General features: G+C 37.0%; 1 protein-coding gene across 3 annotated transcripts in view; it reads right to left on the bottom strand.

Annotated features, from left to right (window-relative positions):
* Nucleotides 1-21,625, bottom strand: part of LOC121407227 (WD repeat-containing protein 89-like) — a 71,603-nt gene extending 49,978 nt beyond the window's left edge. For all 3 annotated transcript variants that reach the window (XM_041598194.1, XM_041598196.1, XM_041598195.1), the window contains exons 1-2: nt 21,154-21,625; nt 14,714-14,842 (exon numbers count right to left, since the gene is read on the bottom strand). In XM_041598194.1, coding sequence (XP_041454128.1) covers nt 14,714-14,817 — 104 coding nt within the window. In that variant the 5' untranslated portion in view covers nt 14,818-14,842; nt 21,154-21,625. The remainder of the gene's footprint in view (nt 1-14,713; nt 14,843-21,153) is intronic.
* Nucleotides 21,626-22,076: the final 451 nt, after the last annotated feature.

Genomic DNA, 22,076 nt, shown 5'->3' with positions numbered 1-22,076 from the left:
TCCTTTATTATTATCTTCTGTTTCTACTACTGATCATTATTTTCATTTTTATTCATTATTCTGATTTTTCTTTGAAATCGAATCATACTTCACTTGTTGCACCCCTAATTACTTTAGAGATGTTATTAAGTTTCCAGCCTCTCGCTTGGTTCGGTGTTACAAAAGTGCAGGATTAAAATGATTGAGACGATTTAATTCAATCATAGGAACATGTAAGCTTGCAAATTTGAATTTGAAAAGATGAATCAAACATTTCTGTGGTACCAATTTATTAAGTGCTGTGACAGACAATCTCCTAAATTGTAAAGTGCACTTGATAATCATCAACATTCAATAAATTTTGTACTACACCAACATCACTTTTACTTGCTCCTCATTTCAAATTAAGTGCACCATAGCCAATAGCCTTTATGAATAATGACACTGTTCTCTGACCTATCCTGTATCATACTAGTATTCTCTATTTCTGTTTATAGTTTATCAGGTGTATTCAGACCGACTCGAACTCCAGAACACCTGTAAATTTTGATACGAGAACTGGTTCATTGCTCAAAATATTAGATAATTATCTTGTGCATTCATACCCACCCTTCATACCCACTCTCTTGCATTCAAACAAGAGACTTTTAGGTAAGTTCCTGAAGTAATGAGCATGGTCCGAGTAGCAGATGAGGTGTGCAATTAAAAATTGCTAGCTCAGCAGCCCCGCGGCATCCGCACCCAACACACTTGTGGGGTTTGGAAAGTTTTGTAATATGCTTTCGTAGGGCAAAAATATCCAAGACCTTGGAAACAAAATCCCTGCAAAGGTTAAAGTAAATCTGACAAGTCCCTACGATTTAACTCATGAGAATATTACAAGTACATTCACTTTCACATTGGCTAAAACTTTCACATAGGCTAAAATCCCTGGGAAGCATTTCATCAACATCTATCATCTAACAAGTTGTCAGCTACATCTGACAACTTACCCTGAATATGACTGGCTATTACTATGGTTACTATAGGATAACACAGGACCTTTTTGATAAACACGCAACAAGTGCTTTCATGAAATGCTCCCCCATACGTTCTGATTGAGGTGGATAAGGATACATTTTGTGATCAGAGTATGCATGTACATGTACCTACATTCTCAAACTTTGAGCTGGTGTGAATACACCAGTCGTGAGAATTGGAAATACACATGACCTTCAGGACTACCAAGTATCATCCTGTATCATCAAATTGAGCTTGGTTTGGCACGCTTACCAATCTAAGCTAATTAATTGAGTTTTATTTATACCCATGGACGGAGACCGTATCAATCAACATGCCACATTGCACTGCAACAGGATTCAGCCTCCAAAAAAACCCCCCCAAAATAAGATGTCTGTTCAAATCAGATTTTATATTAATTCACCAAAATCGGATTATAATCAGAATGGGATCATATATCCACATGGATGAGTGCTGAATTGAAATGGGTTTGAGAATAAACCCTTGCAATTTCCTGTGTTTTGACTCAAATGAGAAACAGAGAACCTGTTGTCCTAATTGCATTTTCAATTTTGGATGGTGACAAATTCACAATTTTCATACAGTATTTGGGTAGCTAAACTGATGGCACTGTACACACCCACCTCTATACAACTACTGCTGATTTTAAGTCCTGGCTATTTCCTGTGTTTTGAATCAAAGATGAGAAATGTTCGTCTTATCCTCGCTGCATTTGAATTTTTGGGTGCTATACATTTGCAATTTTTCATATTTTAGTTGTATAATGGATGCTTTCATGGTGATGCATAATTGCACTCACCTATGCAAGGTTAGTACTGCCACCTGTCACGCTTTTTACAATGGTACCATCCATCACCCTTTGGGATGGTCTCTCATTGCCATGACAACCAAAAACTTAAAGAAGTCAATCCACAAAGAAATATTAACAAGATGAATTTTGACAGAAGATGAATAATGTCTCTGAGGCAGCATTATTCTGCAGGTGAGGCTATTTAGAAATATAACCCTACCTTTTTTGTCGCAATGTTGAAACATTGTCTTGATAAAAAAATTTTAGAACAAGGCTAGGTCAAAAAAAATGTTTGCCATACCCTGACTGACCCTAGTCAAATTGCCAACTTTAATTATTTTATTCAAACTTTACCCCCCGAATATGTCAATCGATCTGAATTGCTCTTTTTATAGTAAATCAAATAAATGGAAATACTTGGTGTCTTGAAAATATTTTTTTAAATACATTTGGGCTAATGTACATAAATATCTTCACTAATTATATTATCAAATGAATCAATGATGGATGTTCTTCAAATATTTGATGTACTGTTCTATTTTGTAATTTTTTGCAGACAATGATAAATATTGAAATCTTGGCTATGTTATGTACATGTATAGATGTAATTGATCTTTTTAAACAAATTTGATAGGGGGCCTTCATCTGAAAAAAAAAATCACTTTGAGGTTCAAAGCCTTTAATATATAGGCAATATTCTGGATAGGTCAAGTCTTCATATCCTCTGCATCTTGAACTATTAACATGCACTTGGCTTACCTGGCAGGGAAGACACAACCCAGAGATTTCAAGTGTTTACAACTCTCTACATGAAAGAGAGCCTGCTATGGAAATAGGTCATTCCATCCACCCCCCCCCCCCCCGAAAGAGTCATTCGATCCATCTACCCCCCCCCATACATACATGTACACACATGGAATAGCTCAAGAATTCAATTCCCCCCCACACACACACGTGGAATTGATCATTCAATCCACCCCCCCCCTGCCTCCCGACACATACACACATTAAATAGCTTACTTGATTCCCTCACACATTCATGGAAATGGGTTATTCTTTCCACCCCATCTCACAAACACTCACATGCACTGGTCATCTTCAGAATCATTATTAAACACCACATTTGTTTACAGTGCTTCCTTTGAAAAATCAATTTAAGGCGATTCAAATATCCTTGTGTATCAACTAATAAAAACAATGACCTTTGGTATGATCAAAGCATGAATTTTATATTGGACATTTGATATAATAGTGACAGTGCCCTTGGCCTCGAAGTTGACTTGTAGGTGCAAACTTTGATGAGATACAATTTGATTGAATTGAAACTTTCTTTTTCACCATCATCTAATTTTTATTCATAGTCTATTATTAAATGTTTTTCAAATTAGACGTAATGACTCAGGCCTCATCATAGATCTGTAGGCCCATGTCACGATAAAGGTACCATCATAAATAAGTCTTCTGGCAGTCATGATCAGAGTGACAGAGTCTCATACACCACTGCTATATAATTAGGATTCTCTGATATGGTGCCTGACAATCCTAATTGTTGGTGCTTCTATAGACGGTTAATGACTTCCATTAGGTCTTGAAAACACACAAAAAAGACAATTGACATTATCTCATTCTGCCTGAATCACAAGCAAATTTTTCTGCTTTCGACAAACTAAATTTATCCTTTTATCACCAGTCACCATCATTATGCACTGTCACGATTAAACCCTTTTCACCCCTATAGGATGTAGGCAGGAGAGCATCTCATTTACATAGATGCTGTCCACTAGGAAATAGGGCATTGGTGAATAAGGTTACCAAAGGTTTTTGGTCACATACACGGGTCAATGGGGTATTAAAACCGATTGGATCTCTGTGTATCATTTGCTTGGGAATTATACCACCAAACACCCACTCACATCAATGGATCCTGCCTCTTCTTGTAATACCTTGTATTCTAAATTAGTAGAGTGGGCTGCCATGGACATTCAAAACCAATCTCGTACTTTGAATCAAGAATTTTACTCCATGGACATTTTTAAGCTAATTCTAAAATCATTCAGAATTTAAAACTATTTACTTTGATCTAAAAATTAATGCCTTAAGCAGAATGGAATAGTTGAAGTTCAGTTTATAATGATTATTAAAATACTTGTTATTTATGTATTCATATGCCTTTTTATCACTGGCTCTCAATAGAGTGATCGACCAGGTTCAATCCTATCTTTTCAAGCATTAATTTTATAATACGCTGTATGTGACCATTTCATTTTTGTACACGGTACAGGAATATTGTTTTGATTTTCATGCAAGAAGTCAGACCAAACAAAGAGCTTACTCAACAAAGAATTCACAGAATTACAACATTAATTTTGCTTCAAAATATTTCATGAATCTTTCTAAGTATTTTAATTAAGTTCAAAGTTGAATTGATTTAAAGCAGGTTAATAATGGAAAAAAAATCAATTATCAAACACAATCAATATCACAATGGGATATTCAACCTCCACATCAGTAATCAGTAAACTTAGACTGGATGAAATGATAGTTCGCTTTTTCTCCCTTTGTTGAGGTCGATAGCACAGGAACATTTTCATGGTCTTTTTTTTCTATTTCAATACCCTTTCTAAATACTTGTTCAATCACTTTTAAGTGCATATTTTACCCTTCTTCCTTCTTCCCCTCCTCGTCATATCACATCACCATAAACAATTTCTTTTATCAACCTTGCTTCTCAAAAGACCAACAACCCATTTTGACGAAATAAAAAGCCACAAACCTTTAAATCACTTCACAAATCACCTCATCACAGACCTATGATGTTCCAGCTCACTTACGTCCTACTTTAGATCAAACTCAGTCCATAGGAAAGTCATTACAAAGGGCTTGATTCGAAGACGTTATTAAATATTTATTGATATAAATCTCACTTCCCTGCATAGGGATCAGTTTATTTGCTTCCAGTCCATTTCATTTTCGTTCAATTACCAGTCATTTCATGCAGACTGAATTCACTCAGAGTGTTTCAAATATGAAAACATTCAGGTTTGTGAATTGCTACTTGGTTTCAATTTAATACCGCTTTGTCCAATTCTCATTGGGTAATTTATCCAAATGGACTACTCAGATTCCATATACGAGTTTGTAATACAGTTACCATTTGGTCTATCTTATTCCTTTTGAATAAATCCCACTTTGTCTAACATGTCTTGGTATAATTTCACTTGGTCTAATTCAACTTATCTACAACTTTAATATCCATTCAGTGCACAAACAATTTACAAGTAAGCTAGTCGTAACCTCGTTCTCCCCATAACAGTTTGATAGTGTTAAAAATGCCTCTATACTATACTGTACTATACTTAGTTATCATAGAATTTGAAATCTGGCTATATCTTATTTTATCCTATTCCAACTTGGTCTAGACTATCAGTCGATGATGAATCTAATAATTAGACAAACTTGTATTACACAAAGTGGCTACTCGAGCTCAAACTCTCTATGTCTACCTAGATATCTATTCTAATCTATCTAATAGTAATGAACTAATGACAAATTAATCATTCCTTTTCTGAATTTCGAACATGAAATATCACAAGATAGAATCTTTAAAATCATAAGATGGACATCAGTTGGTGGTTTATCTTTTTTATGCAAAAGGTCCATTATTAAAGTAGCTGTTAATGTATTTATCCTATGTGTCTTTCACAAGATGAAGTCTTACAATAAATTTCATGACGTCTGAAAGGCCAATGTAGAAAATGATCATCAAAATTCACTACACCGCCCCCATGGCCAATCAGTATGCACAGCTCCATGAGCCATAAATAATAATGACTTCATTTACTTAGGAGAGGGAGGACATGTTTATACATTTAGAGTTTGAATTTGTTTACAATGTAGGCTAAAGTATTACATGAAATAATGTCTCCATCATAGTAACATGCAATCAGGAAATAATTTTGCTTTACAAATTTGCATAGCATTTTTGGCCATTAGGGAAAAGCTCTCAACTAAGTAATGTTCAGTCCTATGTAAAAATATGCAATACAAAAGACTTTGTGCATAGCCAGAGCAGTCTTTCAAAACTGTTCAGCAAATTGCGATGCGATACCAGGAAAATTATTCCCTGGCAATGTTCAGTTTAGTCATGATTTTGTTTCAGGAGAAAATTAAATGCAAAAGATGAACACTGACTTTAACTTACTAAGGCTTGGGTATAACAAAGTCATCTTGATGAAATTAAACACTTTCTGGTACAATTAATTTTTGCTCAAAATTTGTTTTTCACATTTTTTTTTTGCTTTTCTACTTTTGTTTCCAATCCATATCAATATTCAATAGAGTGTGTCTGTATGCACTTGGTTCACAAATGTACATATAATGTAATGAATCCTCATGTAGCCAGCCAACTCACTGCATGCACATTATGCTAATCACATGGATAATTATAGAACATTCTCTACAATCAATATAATCTTCCCCAAGGAAAACAACATCTCTATCTCCCTTCTAAATGCATCAGCAAATATCTCTTCTCACAAGCCGTTTTCATGAATTTGATTCATTGGCTAATCACATTTTTCTACATAATTTTCAAGCCTGTACTCCACCATCCTACCTTCTTTTTTTCTTCCTATCCTTCTTTCCTTTATTTATTTACTTCTATCCTTTCGTATTCTCCTCCTCATCCTCCTCTTTCTTCTCCTTTTCATCTTCTTCCACTTTTCCCAATTCTTCTCTTTCTTCCTTTTATTTTTTCCCCATCTTCCTCTTTTCTTCTTTCACTCCCTGTTCTTCTTCCCTGCCTTTTTTTCACATCTGGAATTTCTCAATCCAGGGGTCTGTGGGTGTGTACTTCAAACAGGTGTGCATATACTTAAAATATTCACATGTGCCCTTATAAACATTTTATTAGGTTAAGTAAAAATATAACCACCATTCAGAATTTAATTTTCATTTTAGTGATAACTTCAATTTTTACATTTATTTTCTTACCTACATGTAGCTATGATTTGGCAAATTTATATCTGAAATCTCCCTGATGAGATCGGAGCGCCCCACTTCTACGGATTTGCCATTAGTATCCATATCAAATTGCATACACTATGGACTTCTTCTGGATGATTTGTGTCAATTTCAGACAGAGAGTGACAGCTGTGTGAGTCACCATCACTAAACATTAATTCTGAGAATAGAATGCTTGTACATGTATATATCACAGGGAGATCTAATACACAAAGTGGTATGGCAAAGAATAGTAGATTTCACCATACTAATTCATCATTGCAATGTTTTTTCATTGCATCTAAAAATGTGTGAATGTTGGAGTGCTGCACCAAGGTTCATCAGAAGGCACCCAATCATACAGTAATTTCACAACCTGGGAATCAGGAAATAAGAGGCTGTTCTCACTACGTTCCTAAAACTACTTTACTGGAAACCGATTCAGGAAACCACTTTGGAAGATCGCTTTGCTAGCGTTCTCACTTGATCACACGAAAGTGGTTTTCAAAATCACTTCACGTAAAGCGCTCTTGTTGCTATGGAAACGCTCTCGGTGGGGTGAGACGTTTCGCGCGATATTCGAAACCGCAGCATAGGCATTTTACACCTGTTGTGTGGAGTAGCGCGCTCAAAATGTGCGAAGATTGCTTCCCGAAGATCGGTTGTGTCCTCTCTTACGCTAAAACCAGTTTAACGAGGCAAAGCGATCTTGAAAACTACATCGCGAGGTGGTTTTCCAAACTGGTTTGGAAGATCGCTTCCAAGACCGCTTTGACCGTTCTCACTATGCGTTAAACTAGTTTCCACTAAACTAGTTTTAGGAACATAGTGAGAACAGCCTCTAAGCAGGGCTCCACACTAACCCATTTTTTCTACTGGTCCAACCTATTCATGTCGGACCAGTAGAATACCCAGTTTTTCAAATTTTTACTGGTCCGAACCTAAAATCTACTGGTCCCCAAAAATAAAGAAACATTAAAAAAAGGCGCAAGTTTATTTATCTAGCCTTTCGTTCCCCCCCCCCATGAAATGAAGGAATGAAGGACAAAAAGAAAGCAAGACAGAAACAAAGAAGGAAAGAAAGAAAGAAAGGAAGGAAGGAAGGAAGGAAGGAAGGAAGGAAGGAAGGAAAAGAAAGAAAGAATAAGAGAAAGGAAGGAAGGAAAGGGATGAAAAGAAAGAAAGAATAAAAAAGGAAGGAAGTAAAAAAGAAAAGGTAAAGAAAGGATAGATGTGAAGGAAGGAAAAAAGAAAGAACTAAAGAAAAGGAAGGAATAAAGAAGGAACAAAAATAAGAAAGAAAGATAGAAAGGAAAAGAAAAAAGAAATGAAGGAAAAAAAGGAGGAAGCAATACAGAAAGAAAGAACGAATCCGAAAAGTAGTAAAGGAATGAAAGAAGAAGCAATAAAAAAAAGGAAGGGTTAAAGGAGAGATGGAAAGAAGGACAAAAGAAAGAGAGGAAGGATTGAAAGAAGAAAGAAATTAAGGAAGAAATAAAGGAAAGGTAAAATGATAGATTAAGGAAAGACATAAATAAAGGAAGGAAGGGAAAGAAGGAAAGACGCAAGCAATATAAAAAAAGAAAAGGTAAAAGAATAGATGAAAGGAAGAAAAAAAAGAAATACTGAGAGACAAAGAAAAGAAGAAATAAAAAAAGGTAAATAAATGATTGGTGGAAGGAAGAAATAAAAAAAAGAAAGTAACGAAGAATGAAGGAAAGAAAAGGGTAAAAGGAAGGAAAGAAAGGAAGAAGAGATGAATATAGGATGGATGGACTCAAGAATTAAAGAAAGAAAAATATCAAAAAGAAAGGAAGGAAGGAAGGAAGGAAAGAAAGAAAGAAAGAAAGAGAGAGAGAAAAAAAGAAACAGAGAAAAATATTTTTTTAAAGGATAGAAAGAATGAAAGAACGAATAATAGAAAAAAGAGAAAATAAAAAAAGAAAGACAGTAACAAAAAAAATTAGGGAAGAAACAAAGAAAAATTGAAAAGAAAGAAGGAAAGAAAGATAGGAAGAAAACAGAGGAAGAAAGCTAAAACTATCATCATAAATGATTTATCAATTTCTTTTTGGCTCAATTAAAATAGCTACGAAAGAAAGTCAGAAACCAAGTGTATCAACACACACATAAATGCATATGTGGGGCTAACTTGTATTCAGACGATATCACCCGAAACCCGATCTGTTTGAACCAAACAGAAGTGAAAATTTATCCTTTTACTGTTTAAAAATGACAGAGTTACTCCAATTTTTAGGAAATATGGACATTATAAGAGCCTTTCATGAGTATGAACCGCGAATTTTGACAGTTCTGTGAGAGATTTCTGCCAGAGTTTAGCCAAGCTTCGTTTGTGCAGCCAGTAAAGAATTAACCACGTGAGTTGTGTGGCTGGCTAGCTACATATGTACAGTGTACTGTATCTGCTCTAGTAGCAATTACGTGCGATTCATTCTGTGTGTATTCTGTGTGTGAATGACAGAATTTATCGGGGGAATGGTTTGCAGTGAATTTGACCATTTCTGGAAAAGTTATTGGCCCAACAATGGTTTTTATTACTGGTCATGTCGGACCCTTAAAATCTTGCTATTTTTTGAAAAATTACTGGCCCGACAATGATATTTTTACTGGTCATGTCGGACCAGTAAATCTTCCTATTTCTGAAAATCTACCGGCCCGACAGCGATTTTTACCGGTCCGGGACCGTCGGACCGCCGCTAGTGTCGAGCCCTGCTCTAAGACACCAATCTCATTCTAAAACTAGTTTACTGGAAACCAGTTTGGAAGATCCCTTTGCTAGCGTTCCCATTTGATCTCCCGAAGGTGGTTTTCAAAACCACTTCACATAAAGCGGTCATGTTGCTATGGGAACATTCTCAGTGGGGTGACATGTTTCACGCGAAACTTGAAACCGCAGTATAGCCATTCCACATACAGTGTGTGGAGTAGCGTGCTCCAAATGTGAAATATTGCTTCCCCAAAAAACGGTTGTGTCCTCACTTAGGCCAAAACCTGTTTAACGAGGCTTCCAAGACTGCTTTGACCGTTCTCATTACACGTCAAACTAGTTTCCAGTATAAACTACATGTTCTTTCAGGACGGTAGCAAGAACGGTGTCTTATTAATGTGGGATTGACCATAGCACTCTCAACTGTAAGCAGTCTTGCTTGCATCACTCCAAAACAAACCTGCAACTGCAATTGATGACAACTAATTTGGCCAATAATAAAGACTGAACAACATGCTACCGTGCACATAATAATAATGACCCAGTAAGCTATGCATTAGGATATATGCTATGCATTAGGATATATATGTGCCATAGAACCTTGGTGTGCACCAAGGTGAGCCACTGGCACCCATCATATTTTCACTGACTGGGAACGATCAGAGCAGTCTCAATCAAAGGCAATCTTACTGTCTCAAACTTATTATTTTTCTTTGCAATATTATCTATTCTGTTGGACTAATAAACCTTGCATACTCAGGGTGCAAATATTTGATTACTTATGCTAGAACTACCAACATGAATCACAAATCAAAAGGGGAACATAGAAACATGATTACTGTGGGAGAACATACTGTACATGTATTGTCCAATTATAGGTAAATGAGGAATACTAATAGGAAAAAATGTTTAAAAATTCAGATGCAAGCTGAAATCAGGTCACAATATGACTGCAAAAAATAGTGGAGAATTGTTTTGTTTTTTCATATTCAAGTAATTTATAGTAATTAGTAACTAGTAGAATCACAGGCCTACCAACCTGTAAACATACAAAATATATAAGTGATTTATTTACAAAATAGGAGTCACAGCATATTTCCCATAGATGACTGTACATAATATTATATGGGCAAAAAGGGTTATATGTATACAAAAAATTTCCCCCAAAAAAGGAGTAGCTCCTTTTAAAAAGGAGTAGTTGGCAGGCCTGGAATCGCTTTATGAAACTCACATATTTTTGCATAAAAGAGCTCTTTAAACACACAGAATTCACCATTTCATTCAACTAAACATCAATAGAATAAATTTTCAATGTATTTGAAAATGGTTGCTCGAATACAATTTTGTTTAGACCTCTTATAGCAAAAACAAAACAGGAGAAACAAATTCAGAATAGATCACATAAAGCGATGGGAATCAAAATGGGTATGTAGATAGCAGCACCAGCATGTCAATGAGGATAAAGTCATCTCAAGTTGACTCTTGTGCAAATTCACTAGCCTGCAACCGTTAAAAATAGGTAAAAATGCATTAGAATATTGTAAGATATGATTAACAGTGTTAAGAGTTGAATAAACTAACTGATGATTGAATATGAGTGAAGATATATTGGCTTAACCCATCTCTAAATTACAATGTGAATATTACAAATGGCACAGAGGATTCCATGGAATATAGTCCTGTAAAGGATATGATTTATTTCTCTCATTATATCCGCTTGACTAATGTCTCCCATCACTAATATGATTTTATTGATTCATGGTTCGACCAGGGGCACAATAATCATCTTCATGATTGGCTAGTCACGTGACTGCTTTAAGCGAACAACATCTACGTGTTAACAATCATGATTGCAAAAATCCATATAAGTACTCTCTGACAACCAACCGGCCTTTCATTAGCCCAATGATGAAAGCACGCTAGTAATACTACTCATCTACTGCAAATAAATCCAACGCTGGAATGCTCGCTCTTAGGACAACCTGGTAATTACGGTTTGCTCTGTACACCGTGCATTGTTTAGAGAGGTATTGCACCGTCAGCGAAAATGAAAAGGTTTCACCACTTTATCCTAATTGCAAGGCCAATAAAAGCTTGATTATGGTGTATTTACTGTTTTAAGGCTCCGCATATAAAAAATACAGTATTCATTTAAATATGAGGATATGACTCTTTCCAAAGTGTACACTGGTGATGAATTTTAGATGCAGCCCATGTTTGTATGCATAAGACCGCCTCTAAATATCTTATTGATTTCCATGAAAAGTACTAAATAAATAATCCAGAAAAAGGAAATCACCCCAACAGGAATTAGCCAAACATACTCAGCCTTCATTTGATTTTTTTTTAAAGTAACTTATTCTGCTCCATTTGTTTTTTTTCAATCAACATGATTTCATACATGTATGAAAAAAAAATTGACAGGATTCAAAAGACGAAACTAAAGTAAAACATTTTTATTGGTAATTTAATCCTGAGATCTCATTCATTGTTTCGTATTTTGTGTTTTCCTGAAAAAGGTATTTTGTGTTTTGAAAAAGGTAAAATCCAACTGCAATTAAACACCATTGGTGACTGGCGAGCCTAAAACCAACAATATAGGGCCGTCTGCACCATCCCGAGTTTTCAAATTAGCGCGCTATTTCTGATCCAGCAAATTTTCCCGATCTGAAAAATCTTGAGATTGTTTGCAATGGAGACGCAATTATCGCGCTAGTTCGTATGATTAATCTCGAGATTGCAATCCCAAGTCAACTCGGGTTTATTTGCAAAAATAGCGCTATTTTACGAATTATCCCGCTAATTTATTCATGACGTCAGTCCATAATGCAATTCGCGTTCAACTTCCGCTTTGGTCAAAACCTAAACACATCGCGATCATACCGAACGCATGCGAAAGTCAACTTTATAAACGCGAATATAATAGACATAATTGCGAATAGCGTTCATCAATTCCCCAAATAGCAACGATGGTGTCCCATCAGTGAATGGATTTTGGGAGAGACTAGACCGATGGGGGAGGCGCTCATTATCGACGGTGGTCATAGTCAATAATAACACTGACAGCAGTGTTGTCTTATTCCTTCGCAAAATGTGAGCAAAGAGCATTTCTTTCCTCCTTTTCTCTCTCTCTCTGTCGTTGCCTCCTTCTCCGCCATCATATTTAACGAAGAATACATCACTTTTCACTCGCTGAGCGCGGCTGAGCTGAGAGGATTGTTGCATAAAACCGGTCGAATTTGGTGAAAGTGCTAGTGAAAGGAGTACATGTATTTGATTGTATATCGTGGGAAGTTATTAAAAAGCGCGGGCCGTTGAAACTCCAAGATCCGAAAATGTGCATGCACAGAATATCTGGCTTGTTACCTCGCTCGAGCAGGAATCACTCCTCTTGCGATGGTGGAGACGGGGTTTCTTGAATCTCAAGATTAATCGCGAAGAGGGCCGACCAGGCTAAAATCTCGAGATTGAGCAAACTCGGGATGGTGCAGCACCGCCTTAAGTCAGGCCCAAAATTAATTTCGAGATTTTTAATGAGTTTGATCAAGATCATCCTGAGCTTTAAAATGATATGTGATTTGTCAAACTTGATCAGCAATAACTCACTCAAATACTTGATTGACTGCGGGGAAAAAAACCGAGAGCTTCACGAAATAAGGTGAGAAATATTAGAGGCTGTTCTCACTATGCTCTTAAAACTAGTTTACTGGGAACTAGTTTAGTGGAAACTAGTTTAACGAGTAGTGAGAACGGTCGAAGCGGTCTTGGAAGCGATCTTCTAAACCAGTTTGGAAAACCACCTTGCGATGTAGTTTTCAAGACCGCTTTGCCTCGTTAAACTGGTTTTAGCGTGAGGACACAACCGTTCTTCGGGAAGCAATCTTCGCACATTTTGAGCGCGCTACTCCACACGACAGGTGTAGAATGACCATGCTGCAGTTTCAAATTTCGCGCGAAACATGTCACCCCACTGGGAGCATTTCCATAGCAACAAGAGCGCTTTACGTGAAGTGATTTTGAAAACCAATTTCGTGTGATCAAGTGGGAACGCTAGCAAAGCGATCTTCCCAAATGGTTTCCTGAATCGGCTTCCAGTAAACTAGTTTAAGAAAGCGTAATGCGAAGGGCCTCTTATTTTAAGTTTGAGATTACTCAAGCATGAGATGTGTACACTCCTCAAAAAATTCTGTCATAGAAACTATTGTATCTTGTTTTCAGTTCAACTTTAGAATTCAACATTTTTACAAAAAAAATGAGTAAGTACTCCTTCAGACAAGCTAAGTTTTTGATTTTGGCTTTTTGAAGACCAATATACTATTTTGGCTAAATATTAGTATTAATAGAGAACCTTCCCGGGCAGCCTATTGGTGGTTTTGGGGTGGTTGGTCACATTTGTTCAACCAGTTGCAGAAAAACTAAACAGAAATAGTTATGAAATCATACTCCAGAAACTCAAATCCAGGATATTTCTAATATCTTGAAAATTATATGAATAAGTGAAATCCGTTCTGGAGTTAGTTCCGTTCAGTAACCACTGCTTCCATGCATACTTATTCTTATAATTGAATTATAATCTTTCAGTTTTTTATGTATATACAGCCTGAATGTTCCCCTTTTTTGAGTCTCTAGCTTTTCAGCCTTTCTTGTGTGCTCTCTGAAAGCATTCTGAAGGGTGTATCCATGCCAAATTTTCATCATAAAACACCCTTAGAAAGCACCTGCATGCTCCTTAAGTGAACTGTACCCATAAAATGTCCCTTCTCCTCACTGCTAATCCTAGCAGTTTGCATCACATTGATATAGCCCTCGACCCCTGCCGATTTCAGTTTATAGAATGAAGCATATCAAATATGTAAATCTCAGAGGGGAGGGGGGGGGGGGCATTTCATAGAAGTACTTGTCAGGTGATTTATCCGACATAATATATTTTATCTGACAGTTACCATACAAACTGGGCTTCTCAGCATGATTATTGTTATTTGAATGTATTGAGTAGTGAATTTGTGTGTTATTATAATTCATAATTCAAGTGGGACTATGTTACAAGACTATGCTGTTGAGAATATTGCATTATGGGTAATAAACCTGGCCAGATACAAGCAGCTGACTTGAGCCGGGGCTATTTAGGCTGGTATACAATTCACATGTGAACACAGCCAGCATGAACAGACTGAAAGCAAGCCTTATTATCTTACCTTTTCTGAGCATCAATCTCTGTGATGTATACGGATTGGTTGTCAGGAGCGATGGTGGTCGACCCACTGAGGTTTAGATTGGTGATAGGTTTGAAAAGAGACATCTTAGATTGCCGACAACGGAAAGACCTGCAAGAAAAAACATCCATTACATTGTCAAACAAACAGTATACACCCATTGGATAACAATCTAAATATTTAGCAAAGAAAAAGTCAGGTACACATCCAGAGGAAATTTTTCTTTTTTTTAAAGCAGGTCCCATAACACAAAGCTAAGCGACTGATCGTACAATAATTTTTTTTCACAATCAATTGTACATTGAAATAACAATTTATGTCTTTCGCCAGTATTTAAGTCAGAAAGAATCTTGGAACCAGCAGGATTTTAACATCACACCTACTGATTGCTGGTACATGTACCTGCATTGTAAATTTCCTTTACCAAAATTGGCCATGCCGTTTTCCATAGCTGACTGCCTGACTACAATAATGTTCACTTTTAATATACATTTACTATAATGTAATATGATATCAAATAACGTTTCAATTCTTACATGTATGTCACAGTTTTGTCAATTATGATAACATAACTCGTACGAATGTGATGTCATAATGATTTCACTATCAAGTCATGAGTCATATTGAATAGAAACATGAGTCAAGATTGACCTCATAATTCTGGATAGCCTACATTAATGTAGAAATCTTTCCTGATGTGCAAACTTTGTTAAAAAAAAAAAAAGGACTGGTTTATTTGCAGTGTGTCATGCTTGTAAAAAAGATTCCGGCAACAGTTTTTCCTTCCCAAATTACTTTGTTCTGGAAAATAATGTTCAGTTTTGCCATGCCATGTCTTTGAGTGTCCTTGAAAACAAGTATGTTGATGCGGGATAGGCAGCATCAATATTTCCTTTTCCTGACTTATGCGAACATCATTTTTAAGTTAGCAAGTGGGGCGGGCATCAATTTCATCCACACACTGCTCCCTAGTGAAATTAATGGATAAGGCTGAGCTATGAGCCAGTAAGAGGGGTGTCCAGCGCATGTATGCTAATTGAAATCAATCTCCAATGCATAGGACTGTTGTTGCATGCACAGCATGACACAGTAAATAATTTGAAATTAATGAAAAAATCCAAGTATAAACAATAATGCAGAGATGCTTAAAATCTTTACAAGGTCATGGGTGTACTTGTATGAATCAACAAGGTCTGTCAGCTTTACATATATGTTTCAACAAGTGGAATGCCTCTGGCCGTCTCACCTGCATCACCAATTCCACAAACATGTAGCAGCATTGCTGACTTTGAAAACTACTATAACTTGCACAAGATGTTCAGTGATACTCGGTTACTCTTATTTCCATGTTTTATTAACTAGACCAATACACTTACAGAGATAGGATGGTAATTCAACAAATACCCCTAATGTGGCCAAAATTCATTGACCTCACATGACCTTTGACCTTGATCATGTGACCTGAAACTTGCACAGGATATTCAGTGATACTTGATTACTCTTATGTCCAAGTTACAAAAGTCAGATCAATAAACTTGCAAAGTTATGATGGTAATTCAACAGATACCCCCATTATGGCCAAAGTTCATTGACCTTTGACTTGGTCACATGACCTAAAATGCGCACAGGATGTTCAGTGATACTTGATTACTATTATATCCAAGTTTCATGAATCAGATCCAAAAACTTTTAAAGTTTGATTGTAATTCAACAGATACCCCCAAATCGGCCAAAGTTCATTGACCCTAAATGACCTTTGACCTTGGTCATGTGACGTGAAACTCATGCAGGATGTTTGGTGATACTTGATTACTCTTATGTCCAAGTTTCATGAATCAGATCCATAAACTTTCAAAGTTATGATGGGAATTCAACAGATACCCCCAATTCGGCCAAAGTTCATTGACCCTAAATGACCTTTGACCTTGGTCAGGTGACACAAAACTCAAGCAAGATGTTCAGTGATACTTGATGAACCTTATGTCTAAGTTTCATGAACTAGGTCCATATACTTTCTAAGTTATTATGATATTTCAAAAACTTAACCTCAGGTTAAGATTTTGATGTTGATTCTTCCAACATGGTCTAGTTCATTGACCCTAAATGACCTTTGACCTTAGTCATGTGACATGAAACTCTAATAGGATGTTCACTAATACTTGATTAACCTTATGGCTAAGTTTCATGAACTAGGTCCATATACTTTCTAAGTTATGATGTCATTTCAAAAACTTAACCTCAGGTTAAGATTTGATGTTGACGCCGCCGCCGCCGTCAGAAAAACGGCGCCTAGTCTCACTCTGCTTCGCAGGTGAGACAAAAACTTGACCTTCTGACCCTTAAATGATCTTTGACCCAATCATCCTCAACAACACAAATGTGGCATTGCAAACCCATCAAAAAGATGAAGACATTTCTCATTTTATCATCAAAGACAATTTCTGTACTAAAATGGCCTGTGTCCCCAGCATCCCCCCCACATGTCTGAACTATAGGTAACCCTGAGATGGAGGACAGAATATGGTACATGTAGCCCTCACAGTAAATCCTCATTCAAATCACCTTGGAACCACCATCTGCAATATGGGAATTTCAAGAGAAAAAAGGCTGATGAGATGGGCACCCATTAAAGGTCAATTCCACCCAAGAACATATTTTATTTGAGTCAAAAGAGACAAGTGGAATGCCTCTGGCCGTCTCACCTGCATCACGCGGTTCAATATAGCAGCAGTGCTGACTTTGAATACTACTCTAACTCGCACAAGATGTTCAGCGATACATGGTTACTCTTATGTCCACTTTTTATGAACTAGACCAATAAACTTACAGAGATATGATGGTTATTCAACAAAAAACCCCAACATGGCCAAAGTTCATTGACCTTACATGACCTGTGACCTTGATCATGTGACCTGAAACTCGCACAGGATGTTCAGTGATACTTGATTACTCTTATGTACAAGTTTCATGAATCAGATCCATAAACTTTCAAAGTTATGATGGTAATTCAACAGATACACCCAGTTCGGCCAAAGTTCATTGACCTTTGACCTTGGTCATGTGACCTGAAACGCGCACAGGATGTTCAGAGATACTTGATTACTATAATGTCCAAGTTTAATGAACTAGACCAATAAACTTTCAAAGTTATGATGGTAATTCAACAGATACCCCCAATTCGGCCAAAGTTCATTGACCCTAAATGACCTTTGACCTTAATCATGAGACCTGAAACTTGCACAAAATGTTCAGTGATGCTTGATTACTATTATGTCCAAGTTTCATGAATCAGATCCATAAACTTTCAAAGTTATGATGGGAATTCAACAGATATCTGCAATTCGGCCAAAGTTCATTGACCCTAAATGACCTTTGACCTTGGTCATGTGACGTGAAACTCGTGCAGGATGTTCAGCGATACTTGATTAACCTTATGTCCAAGTTTCATGAACTAGGTCCATATATTTTCTAAGTTATGATGACATTTCAAAAACTTAACCTCAGGTTAAGATTTCTATGTTGATCCCTCCAACATGGTCTAAGTTCATTGACCCTAAATGACCTTTGACCTTGGTCATGTGACATGAAACTCTAATAGGATGTTCAGTAATACTTGATTAACCTTATGGCCAAGTTTTATTAACTAGGTCCATATACTTTCTAAGTTATGACGTCATTTCAAAAACTTAACCTCAGGTTAAGATTTGATGTTGACGCCGCCGCCGTCGGAAAAGCGGCGCCTATAGTTTCACTCTGCTTCGCAGGTGAGACAAAAAATAATTTAATAATAACGCTGAATTAGTTTCATCAAAGTCAGATGTAATATATTTTAAAAAATTATGACATTTTAAATTCTCGCTAATTTTTCACTAAACAGTTGTATAGTATGCACAACCTAGTGATATATAAATGAGAGAGTTGATGATGTCCCTCACTCACTACTTCTTTCGTTTTTTATTGTTTGAATTATTACTGATTTGACAGTAAGGAAAGAGTAAGGACCTACTTGACTGAACCATAAAATGTTAAAACAACTCAAAATGTTCAGGGAGGAAGAAATCTTTGTTTCACATGGGAATGAGGAGACAATTAGAATATTTCACATAAATTCAAAGGATATAGTGACTGAGTGAAGTCATCAGTCCCCTCATTTGCATACTGACCAGGATATGCATATTACTGTTTTGTGAAATTAAACAAAACTTTACAATGTCATTATTTACTTATTCTATCTGATTTTGATTTTGATGAATTTGCTTATTGGATTTTTCCCTTTTTATTCAAATCAACTTTTTTTTGTTGGGTTGGACTTGTACTCCTTGACTTGGGCTAACATGAAGGTTGGTATCTCTAAAAATCTGTCAGAGTCCCCCAGGGAATTTCAACAGGCCTGTAACATCTTTCTCCTTCTCTCCCCCTGTTTATTCTCCCCCCCCCCATAAGAATAATCTAAAACGTAATGTATCAAATTCACTTTGATAGTATCTCGAGAAAGCTCAAGATACTAGGCTTGATTCAACCATTTAATTATTTGAATTTAACCATAATTTGCCTCATATTGCCTCTTTCAATGACCTTAGATATTTTTGTGCCCTTTCAAGATTTTCCCTTTTCTGGTGTTGTATGAAAATATGCCCTTCTGAAAAGTGGACTTGCCGTAAAAATAAGGCTCATCAAGGAGAAAGAATGTAGGCATTGAATTGTTGCTTCTCCACATAGGAACGCATCTATTAATGTGCCAACAGAAATCCTTTTAATACCAGAGGGAGATCATTCCAAAGAGCTGGATAAGTGTGTGCTAACTTCAGAAGCCCTTACCCCCCCCCCACAAAATGATGTGTGGAACGACAGCAGTGCCTCTTAAGGTTACGTAACCCTAATGAACTTGGGATATCATTCGGTAAACTGCTGATTCATCTATTGCCATCTCGTCTTCACATGGTCTACCTTTATTTAGCCATTCCGTCCATCAACATTTCATCTAACAACCATTTGGTCCATTAACCAATATTGGTCAAATCATCACTTCGTCTAATCACCAGTTCTCTACACTACCATTTCATCTCATAACCAGTTGGTCTAATACCCATTTCTTTATCATTAATTTCATCCAATTACACCAAGTCCAATAAGACCAAATGGTATACAGACTAAATGGCTATTGGACCAACTGGTTATTAGATTAAATGGGGAGTGGATGAAATGGCAATTAGATCATGTGGATAGTGGATGAACTGATTAGTAGACAAAATGATAGTAGACGAGTTGGTAATTGGACAAATTGGCATTAGACCAATTGAAAATACACCTGTATTAAACATCAGTAGGTAATTGTACATCAGTGGGCAGCTAGGTCTAGGCGCAGGGAGGGGAGTCATTCTACGGAATAAAGGGAGATAATGATAAAAATGTGTTTGTGCGGTTTCCAATGAAAACATGGGAAGAATGACAGTGACACATGTATGACACACACCGGGGGAGCCACTTACATTGACGAGTGGATACCATGCGCGACCAAAAAAAACACGTAAAAGGATGTCCTTTTCACGATAGGGCACGTTACGTACATGTACGTAACGTGATAAGGGTGTCAAAAACACAAAAATAATGAAAAAAGGGTATCTATTTCGCTAGGAAAATTACGTGTTTAGGGTCGAATTTGCGGGGATGATAAAACAAAATTAAAATGTTTTCTAAAGGATGTCCTTTTTGCCCCAACACTACGTGTTTAGAGTCCTATTTGCACGAGGTGTAGAAGGTGGGGTCGTACTAAACCAAATAAGGTAAAGCCGACGACCGAAGGACCCGTAACAATAAAACATTCCTGTACTTGTTTAGGGGTTCATTTCAGGGAATGTTTGCCAAGAGTATCGTTTTGTTTCCAATACTTGTTAAGGGTAGGGTTTCACACGCCAATACTTGTTAAGGGGTGCATTTTCAGAATATGGAAATTAAGTGTTTAGGGTGCTTTTCGAGACCCCATGGTCGCGCATGGTATCCACTCATGAATGGAAGTGGCCCCCCTGTGGACTCACAGTGACATCTGAATCATAATTATTTACATTGGGCCATTGTGAGATGATTATTGAATAATCAAAATAATGATAATAAAGAATATCATAGTTTCATACTTCTAATCTAAAACAATGAATAATAATCATAATATTCAATCTGTCACCTGTCACAATAGAAATCATGATATTCAAATCATAAACAAAGATGCTACATATTTTGTCTCTTACATAATCACTAAATCAGTAAAATCAATGTTTTAAAATACAATTGTCAAACAGACAGAGATTGATCTTAATGGACTTAAATAAACTTTTAAAAAATGGGATCCAGGGCCACAACAAGGCCAGAAACAGAACTCCAGTTCAGAATCAGGTTGGGGGAGACATAAGTAGATTTTCACTTCTTACCAAATTCCCAATTGTTCACATGTGCATCTTCAGGCAACGAATCTGGTTGAATTTCCCTTAAAGCCCACAACGATTGTTACAAAGACGGTCTTTTTTTCCTAAGTGAAGATCTAGGAGATGCGGTGGTGCAACATGGGTGAATTCAGCGAGAACCAATGAACACCTTACCCGATTCTACCGGGTTAGCGAACCATCACTCCCGTACCTTGTCCTCAGTGAGCACGGCTTTTTGAGAAGACTAACAAACAACACACGATGAATGTTATCGTCCTTTTCAGTATTTTAATTCATCACTTTCAGATCATTGCACAGAAAGCTGAAGAATGATAGTACGTTACTCATCCCGAATATTATAATTGATGATGGTAGTCGACGAAGCACGACTGTTTTGCCACTATTAGCCCTGACACTGTATTGAGAGAGGAGGATCGGAGAGTGGGAGCTTGGGCGCCTGGGATGGGAGAGAGAGGTGCACCGCGCGAGATTCCGTACACATCGGAAATGCTGACAGGGAGGAGTGCTAGTGCAGTGGCGAACAGTGATGGCCTATGCGCAAGCGAGCTTGGAGCACGTAACAGGTGCATGGAGTATATGCATGGGGGGGGGGCGGGGGGGGGGGGGGCATCGGACACCCTGAAATTTTCACGACCGAGTTAAAAAAAAAGAATGAAAGAGGAGAAAAGTAAAGAAAAGGATGGGGGGGGGGGGAATGGTGGGATTTTTACATGTACCGGTATATAAAAAAAAAGTATTAGGCCCCTATATGTCTATTTCAATTGAGTTTAATGAAGAAAGGCAATTTTGGCTCATTATACCTTGAATCTTAAAAAACAAAAAACAAATGAATAGATATTTATGTCCCCATCCTCAATGCACTCAGGGGCGGATCCAGGATTTTCCAAAGGGGGGGGGGCCGGGGTGCA

This window comes from Lytechinus variegatus, chromosome 2 (assembly GCF_018143015.1).
Source record: "Lytechinus variegatus isolate NC3 chromosome 2, Lvar_3.0, whole genome shotgun sequence".
Taxonomy (NCBI): domain Eukaryota; kingdom Metazoa; phylum Echinodermata; class Echinoidea; order Temnopleuroida; family Toxopneustidae; genus Lytechinus; species Lytechinus variegatus.
Note: the sequence above shows the minus strand (reverse complement) of the source record. Positions and strands in the feature narration are given on the sequence as shown.